At 44.7% G+C, this 8,968-nt stretch overlaps 1 protein-coding gene across 1 annotated transcript; it reads left to right on the forward strand.

Annotated features, from left to right (window-relative positions):
* The first annotated feature begins 5,214 nt into the window (after positions 1–5,214).
* LOC137105945 (transcription factor Sox-9-like) lies at positions 5,215–8,756 on the forward strand. The gene is made up of 3 exons (XM_067488794.1): positions 5,215–5,784; positions 5,980–6,227; positions 6,435–8,756. The coding sequence occupies exons 1-3, from the start codon at positions 5,348–5,350 to the stop codon at positions 7,268–7,270; spliced, it is 1,521 nt and encodes a 506-aa protein (XP_067344895.1). The 5' UTR covers positions 5,215–5,347; the 3' UTR covers positions 7,271–8,756.
* Positions 8,757–8,968: the final 212 nt, after the last annotated feature.

Raw genomic sequence — 8,968 nt, forward strand, 5'->3', positions numbered from 1 at the left:
ATTATATAGTCCTCGGCTGCTCGGTGTAGTGTTTCGCCGCGTCAGAGCTTTCCTCCCTCAATGTCCGCCTTAGTCATGGGTGCTGCTCTCCGACCAAGGAAGGAAGGAGGGAAGGAGGGAGTTTTCCAGTGGCACGAGCCACCCGCTGACAACTGCCATTCTTCTTCCCTACCGCCCACCCCCATAAAAAAAAAAACAAAAAAACCACCTCCTCACACACTACACACACGTCCTCCCTTGCCTAAACCCAAACAACTGCTCAGCATTAAGGTGTGGATCTGTCATTAGTTAGCTTGGCCTGGCTCGGTGAGACCATTGTTATTGTTAAAGTGAGGGCTGTTTGCACAAGCCGTATCTTCGAAAGGAAATGGTACTCCACTGCGGCTTTTTCGCCTCAGTCTGAGTGGATTGGGTTTCCTCTCGCTTTTCCAACCTCTTGTACAGTGTGGTATGATCAGCTAAGGCACATATTTTAATCAGCAACAACTTGGATTGCTGGGAAATCTGTCCAGGGGCATGAAGTGCTCCGATCTGCTTTCTCCAGGATTTAGTCTAAAAGAGAGTGTCAACTCACTAAGTCTTGGACACGACTACCCAGGGTGATTTTCTGCTCAGGTTTTTGCTTTAAGAAGCAAAATGAAGTGACTGGGGGGTATGAAATGCACAAGTGAAAAAGTTGTGCAATAAAAAAAAATAAATTTAAAAAAAAAAGAAGCTGAGGCTGAAGTATTGAGAGACAGGCAGCAGGTTTTACCTGGGTCTTTGCTGAGTGTTGTTTAAACAGCAGGAGGAGGAGAATGACGTTAAGTCAATAGCTGCCCAGACGCTCAGATCACAGTGAAATAGACACACACAGGCTCAAGGTGGCTGTTATTCACCCTGAATGTTCTGACGGGAGACACATCACACCTATCTAAAAGGCGGCAGGACTCAGATTGTCTCAGTTCACCAACAGTCAGTTACAAGTCAGAAGATGTTTTACCCAATATACAACAACCCGTACTGCTTTTATTCATCTCTTTAAACACTTTCCATTGATCTTCTTGTTTTTCAGGCTGTGGTGACTTCTCTTTACTGTACTTAATATGGTCTACAAAGCTGCGAATGGGGTTTCGCTTTAACACCAAACCTTTCAGAAAAAAAGGAGGAACGGAAAAAAAACGAAGCCGTGACACAGACTTACAGTGATGGGCTTCGACTGCAATTCACTGACTTTGTAAAATATTGCCTGTGTCAACCTCTACGTTGTAATCCGGACGATAGGCTAATTGCAAAGTTTCTATCGCTGACAATCACATATAAGTGAAGTCCAACATTAACCTCGCACAGTTGATTTAGCTCATTAAATCCATTCTATGCTCAGTTTGTTTGTTAACAGTGGGGTTGAGCTTTTGAAATAATGTGCGACTGCTCCTACTACTTCAAGTACCAGGAGCTTTTCTTGGTATCAGATTGCATGAATACAGAACGCAGAAGCACTTGCGGGAAATGTAGTATCTAAAAACATATGCTACCAACTACCCCCCAAAAAGTATTTCACTGTTTTACTGTCAGTACATCACAGCAGCTCAGGTACTTGAATATCAATATAGTGATGTTTAGATCAGCACATGTTGCACATTAGCCACACAGACTATATCTGACATCTGGACACACATCTGTCACACAAGAAGGTGTGTGAAGCTCAGCAGCAGCAAGTTCGATGGGACTCGAGAAGAAAAGCAGGCAAGAGTTTAGCAGTTGCTCACATTTCCCATTGTTCTCTCCGATTTTTACGCTGTAGCTCCAAGTGGAGATGAAAAGTTTCCCCGAGACCTTGGCCTTCCTGGCTGCCTCCCGCCCTCAGCGTCTTTGGCCCCCAATGTGACCACAGAATGGACCGTAGTCACTTTGAAACCACGGATCAGTTTAAAAAAAAAAAAATTCATAAATACATAAATAAAATACTGAACTTGATTGTTACAAGCCTGTTCAGGGAAGACAATTTTAAAAAGTTGCACATTTGAAATGAAAAATTCACTTAAGAGAGTTCAGAGTACTGTGGATATTCTACACATTGTGAATAATGGATTAGAGTCGAACTTGCCACTGCAACATAAGGAGGAGGAGGAGAGTGAGTGTGTTCTACCATATGTTGGTGTTATGTTTTTCTTTGTGCCATTTCTTTCACTCTTGAACAGATGTCACGTGGGCGTGGAGGTCATTTTCCCTGTCGCTGTGCATGTGTGTGTGTTTACCAGTGTGTTTGAGACATGCCGATCTTCTGTTAGTCATCCTTCTTATTGCCCATCTTCGGCTATTTTTGACCTCCTTTCCCCTTCTTGCTCTTTTTCCCCTTCACTCCTTCCTATGGTTTCTTTCTGCTCTTTTTTTTCTTTCTCCCCCTTCCCCAACTTCTTCTTCTAGTGTCTCCTCTTTGCACACCTCCATTAGTTGTATTTACTCTGTCAATGGCAACACACCATGTTTTCCACCCCTCTGCTGCAGCTCTGTGAGTCAGTGCGTTCACGCCTCTGTTGCTCTACAAGCAAACACGCTTGCGTTTTGGTGGCCCTGTTTAACGGCACGGAGCGCACACGCGACCGTGGCGACGCACCGCAAGCTAATAGCGCAGAGCCAAACTGCTCCCGTCTATTTGTGTTCAAAGTGAGGATCTTAAATAAGCATGCACAGGGTAAATAAACGCTCAGAGGAGACGAAGGAGTCGGTGATGTTAGGCTTTAGTGTTTAGGAACCACGGGCTTAATTGGTCAGGGACAGAAAGAGTTACTGAGTGATTCAGAGCTTGAGCTGTTGCAGTAAATACATACAAGAAACTGCAATGTTACATCCAAACAAGTTGTCTTTTAGATACAAAGAGGAAAAGGAGAAAGAGAAAGAGCAGTAAGATTTGTATCTATGGTTGCAGGTATTTGTATGTGCAGCTACAGAGCCAGCAGGAGTGAAATTAGCTCTATTTGACATCTGTGAGCTATTAAAAGTGACTTCAGGTAGCACATGTTGTCCACATTAGCCTGAACTGAGATTTACATTTCCACATCTCCACAAAGCATAATAAACAATCAAAAGGGGGTGTGTGAAGGCAGGTTACCATCAGTGACCACTGCAGAGCACTTCCTTTCACGCTGATTGGGGAGTTGTACTGGATATGAGAAAGAAGGTGTGTGTGTGTGTGTGTGTGTGTGTGTGTGTGTGTGTGTGTGTGTGTGTGTGTGTGTGTGTGTGTGTGTGTGTGTGTGTGTGTGTTGAGGATTTCTCAAAACTTTAAATAAACACAAAAGGTACGTCAGATGCACATCTTTCAGCGGTGAAAAGTATTTGTACTCGGCTAATATTTTAAGTAGAAATTTGAGGTACTTTCCTTGAGTTTTTTCGTTTTGGACACATTTCTTTTTCTAATCCACTGGAATATTACATTTTCAATCCTTTCACTCCATTTATTTTTAGGCTTATCTTTACTTGTTTTATCTAAGACATGTTTTCAGAGTTTAAATTTTAATGTTTTCTGATTCCTTTAACTATGGATGGATTAGGCCCCACGTCCCTCCTTCAGCCTTCAGGACCCCAACACTGTTTTAGGTTATATGTTTTCATTTAGGTCACTGTGACCCGTTTGTAGTCATTGTGTCTTTTTAAAATTTAAATTTTGCATCTATATTTGATCACTGTGTGTCTACTTTTCACACAAATGCCTCTTGTTTGTGGTTGTTTTGTGTCTTTTAGGTTGTTGTTGGCCCACTTTGTATCTATTTTAGGTGATTTTTGAACAGGTTTTTTAGCTATTTGCATATCTTTGGGATTCTTTTGCGTTTATTTATGGTCATCATGTGTCTATTTTTGTCATTTTTGGTTACCTATGGTCATTTTGCATTTTTTGACAGAGCTCTATAATTCTAAAAAATAATCTTTCTGCTGCATAATGTATTCATTTTAGATGTTTATAGGCAAACATCAAATAATCCCTGTTTACACCAATTTAGCGCTTATACTTGTCATGGGGTAAATTTACACACTTGTAGTAGTAGTAGTACGTTTTTTTCCAAAACTCTTTCCTAAGAACAGCATAAAGACTGGTTCTACCAATTACTCTTGGGAGTAAAGTTTCAAATATGTGTATGATTCCAAAAATGAATATAAAGTTATCAAGCACTGTAGCAAATGTGTTTGAATGAAGAACATTTTATGAGGAACATTTGGTGTAAAAGGTGAAGCCAGGGCAGAAGTTGAGCAGTCAGCGAATTGAACAGAATTCGCCATTCACCAGATTATTGCTCTGTTGCTGGAAATGAGATGAGCGATACAAATCAGAAGCTGATGTTTCACAGCAACCGTTGCGCTGCAGTAGACTGTTGGAGTTCTCCCTCATCCCTCCTCCTCCTGTTCTCAGCGAGGTTACTACTGTAGGTTCCTAGGCTGCTGTCTCCCCCTATTGACAACATAACGTATCTGTAGGTGTGGGATCAGCATGGAGAGAGACTTATTTTCTAAAGATAAATATCTCTGAAAGTCTCTGTGTGAAGATGCTAAATGTTAAAATGATTGACAGAGCTTTGCTGATAAACCTCCTTTGCTGATGACAATGCCACATATTTTGTCGTTGTCTTTCAGTGGTTTTCGTACATTATCAGAACAATCACAATTCATTTTTTATATTTCTTTCATAAGTCAGGTTTAGTGTTTAATATCACAGTTTCCCAAACAGCTTTCATAGTGCTTATAATAAAGTCATTTAAAGTCAAGCAGCATGTTTAAGGGCTGGATGGCTGTGAGTGTGCGTGTGCGTGCGTGCGTGCGTGTGTGTGTGTGTGTGTGTGTGTTAAAGAAAGTTTTTGTGTGTTGGTTAGGAGAAGGAAAAGTGGGATCGAATTCCTTTACTTTGGCGTCACATGCTGTCAGCCAATCAAAGTCGGGCTTTCCTGTCCGGCATGGTAGCGCGCTTATAAATCCCGCACGCAAAACCTTTGCAGTTCAAAGCACTCGCGCGTTCTGGGGATTGTACTTGGAGTGGAGAAAGGAGCACTTTACGGTTTCATGGTGCAGATTTGAATGCAGACTTTTACCGACTGGCTTGTTTTTAACTAATTTAAGTGCGGATCCGTTTCAAGAAACGCGCTCATCCAGTACGCGTGAGTCTGTCCGACTCGCGCGGGAAGACAGTCGCTCCCTTCTTTTTGCGCACCTTAGCGAAAGACAATCAACTGCCTTTTCTGTGCACTCATCTCGGAGAGTCTTTGATCAAACCCATCCTGACAAGGTAAAGTCGCTTTCAGTGACCCTTTTCCTCTCGCGAGAGCGCAGCGTTGGCCCCCTGTTTTCACGCGTAATTTGGTACCAAACAGTTTTTCGTATGAATCTCCTCGACCCTTACCTGAAGATGACGGAGGAACAAGACAAGTGTCTCTCTGATGCCCCGAGCCCGACCATGTCCGAAGACTCCGCGGGCTCTCCGTGCCCGTCTGGATCGGGCTCCGACACCGAGAACACCCGGCCGTCAGAGAACGGGCTGCTCAGAGCGGACGGAAGCCTGGGCGACTTCAAAAAGGACGAGGATGATAAGTTTCCCGCTTGCATCCGCGAAGCTGTGTCCCAGGTGCTCAAGGGCTACGACTGGACCCTTGTGCCTATGCCGGTGCGAGTTAATGGATCTACTAAGAACAAGCCTCACGTTAAGAGACCGATGAATGCCTTCATGGTGTGGGCTCAGGCTGCTCGGAGGAAGCTCGCGGATCAGTACCCACACCTGCACAACGCAGAGCTAAGCAAAACCCTGGGGAAGCTTTGGAGGTGAGTGTCAATGCCAGTTCTTACCGCTTCACTTTTACGCGTTCGTGTTCGTAAAGTCCTTAAAGCTTCACCAGTATTTTCATTCAGATTCCTTCTTTGGCTTTTGGTGTAGTCACAGCTTATGAAACAAGACCAATGTGTTTCACTGCCGTAAATTAGAGACATAACCACAATAATGGCTCTGTTTACGCACAGACTTCTCAATGAAGGCGAGAAGCGGCCGTTTGTGGAAGAGGCTGAGCGGCTCCGTGTCCAGCACAAGAAGGATCACCCGGACTACAAATACCAGCCCCGGCGGAGGAAGTCTGTGAAGAATGGACAGAGCGAGCCGGAGGACGGCAGTGAGCAGACGCACATTTCCCCTAATGCCATCTTCAAAGCTCTGCAGGCGGACTCTCCAGCCTCCAGCATGGGAGAGGTGCACTCTCCGGGTGAGCACTCAGGTGAGCAGAGAACAGAAGGCAGTAGCTGGACATGTCACTCACTGTGATGCCTCAGAGAAAATGCATCTCCTAGTTCAGCTCCACTCATTTCTTTCTCATGTTGTTGTTTGCTTAGACACCACACATCTGAAAAGCAAACTCAATGAATACAATGGGATTTGTCTAATCTGAAACATAAAAAGGCTAATTAATTTTTGTAACTTTCAGGCTCCCAGGGGCCTCCCACCCCTCCCACCACCCCTAAGACTGATGTCAATTCAGGCAAGATGGACCTAAAACGTGAAGGGGGGCTCCGCTCTCTGCCTGATGGTTCCAGCGGGCGTCCACTCAACATTGACTTCCGTGATGTGGATATCGGTGAGTTCAGCAGCGACGTCATTTCCCACATCGAGACCTTTGACGTCAATGAGTTTGACCAGTACCTGCCACCCAACGGGCACCCAGCCGGCCCTGGCAGCGCCACGCCAGTCGGCTACACGGGCAGCTACAGCATCAGCAGCGGCGCTCCGGTCAGCCCGCAGGCAGGAGGCGCCGCAGCCTGGATGAATAAAGGCCAGAACCAGCAGGGACAGCAGCCGCCGCCGCAGCAGCAGCAGCAGCAGCAGCCGCCGCACACTCTTACCAACCTGGGCAGCAGCGGCAGCTCAGAGGCAGCTCAGGCCCAGCACAGGACCCAAATCAAGACCGAGCAGCTGAGCCCGAGCCACTACAGTGAGCAGCAGGGCTCTCCTCAGCACGCCGCCTACAGCCCCTTCAACCTGCAGCACTACAGCCCCTCCCCTTCTTACACAGCCATCTCCAGGGCACAGCAGTATGAATACCCTGACCACCAGGGGGGCAGCAGCACCACCGCCTCCTACTACAGCCATGCCGGGGCTGGGCAGGGCTCGGGGCTGTACTCAACTTTCAGCTACATGAGCAACCCCAGCCAGAGGCCCATGTACACGCCCATAGCCGACAACACAGGGGTCCCCTCCATCCCCCAGAGCAGCCCGCAGCACTGGGAGCAGGCTCCGGTTTACACCCAGCTCACTAGACCCTGAGCCGCCCGACAGACTGACACACAAACTGAGACATGTACAGCCCCACACACACACACACACACACACACACACACACACACACACACACACACACACACTTTACTCCAGGGAAGTTCTTCCCCTGAATCAGACACTTGAATTCAAAGAAGAGGAGAGCTTGACTTGGGATTGGCTCACGCCGTGCCTTGCTATTGTATCATGATAGAAACAATATATATTTTTAGAGAGAAGAAAAGACTTTAAATCCTCTGTGAGGACTTATTGATTGTTGATATTTCAGTAGGTACTGTTTCTTTTGTTTGATTTTTGTTCTCTATTTTTTTTTTCTTTATACGCTGGCAGTTTGTAACCCATGGGGGTGGGGGGTGGGTTTGGGTAATTATTTGTACCTGTAGATAAAAACAAAAAGCTTTATATTTTTACCAGTTCGGCAACTAACCCCTTGTGGTGGTGCAGCGTCTGGTTCTCTTGATTTATTTTGTTGCTTCCTTTTTTTTTGTTTGTTTTTTTTCTGTGCCATTGAACACGTATGGTTTGTATTTAAGTTGTTATGCTGTTGATTTTTAAAAAAATTTTTTCAAGTTATTTGTCATGATCATTGGAAAAGCTATGAGGCAATACAGAGAAAGAGAGGGAGGGAGACTGGTTTTCAAAGTGCTGTGCTGTCTGGACGGGGGGGACACTGCAGCCCCCTTCCACCATCCGTGCCTTGGATTTTACATTTTCTATGTGTGTGTGTGTGTGTGTGTGTGTGTGTGTGAATGGAATGGCCACAGCTGAGATTACACTTACCGTCCGACAGCGTGTTTGACAGCTACAGGAAGTCACCTTTGACCCCTTTGGGTGTCCCCGTGCAGTCTCCCACCATGCTGGTGTCCAGTGCACGCTCCACCCCCGTACCCCACCCCACCCCCAATCCCCCCCATCCCAGGTCAAACCCAACTTTAAACTTTATTTATTTATTAGCTTTAATTTTATTTTGAAGTAATTATTTTACATACTATTCTCATAACTAATGAATTGTCTTTTTCTCAATGTAGATGACATATAATTTCTTTTTTTTTTTTTTTTTTTCAGCCCAGGGGGTACTAGGACAAATGGTACACGCTGTAATCTTCTTTTGTTCAATTATTTATCTTATCTAAATGTCTACTTTAACTATGTATTTGCCTTTTTCTGAACGGGCCATGTAATGAACTGCATATAGATTATTTGTGAATTTCCTCTGAGTTGGACTTTTAAATATGGCATAAGGAACTGGAAAATGCTAACTCAGTTTTCAGGCTTCTCTGTTTGTGTGATCAGCACGTCCTTTCTTTCTGCTGTGCAAGCCCCCCATTTCCTTTTTCTCCCAATATCAAAGAGCTGTTGTTCCCGATACGCTTTTTTTTTTTCTTCTGCGTTTCTGCCATGTATTTGTACTGTCTTTAAAGAATCCTTTGTGTATGTATTTGCAATAAAAAAGAAAATGGTATTGAAAAAAAAAGACTTTTGTCATGAATTCCTAAGTGATATTTTCAGTTATCCATGGTGCTGAATCTGAAAACTGTGTGACAGGGAAAAGGCTTTAAGCAGAGCAGATATTTTTCCACATGCCAGGGTAAATGAAATGGTTAAGGAAAGACTCCCAAGAAGCAGGACTAGTGTTTGTTTTCCCCGAAGCCTTGTTTTTTTCCCCCTTCTGCTTTTATTTTCTTC

Source organism: Channa argus, chromosome 20 (genome assembly GCF_033026475.1).
Source record: "Channa argus isolate prfri chromosome 20, Channa argus male v1.0, whole genome shotgun sequence".
Lineage (NCBI taxonomy): Eukaryota > Metazoa > Chordata > Actinopteri > Anabantiformes > Channidae > Channa > Channa argus.

What these genes read in the sequence shown, in the direction of transcription:
- LOC137105945 (XM_067488794.1), top strand. Translation starts at nt 5,348, where the DNA reads ATGAATCTCCTCGACCCTTACCTGAAGATGACGGAGGAACAAGACAAG. An exon ending in ACCCTGGGGAAGCTTTGGAG is followed by an intron (nt 5,785 to 5,979) that starts GTGAGTGTCAAT and finishes GTTTACGCACAG; the next exon opens with ACTTCTCAATGAAGGCGAGA. An exon ending in CTCTCCGGGTGAGCACTCAG is followed by an intron (nt 6,228 to 6,434) that starts GTGAGCAGAGAA and finishes TGTAACTTTCAG; the next exon opens with GCTCCCAGGGGCCTCCCACC.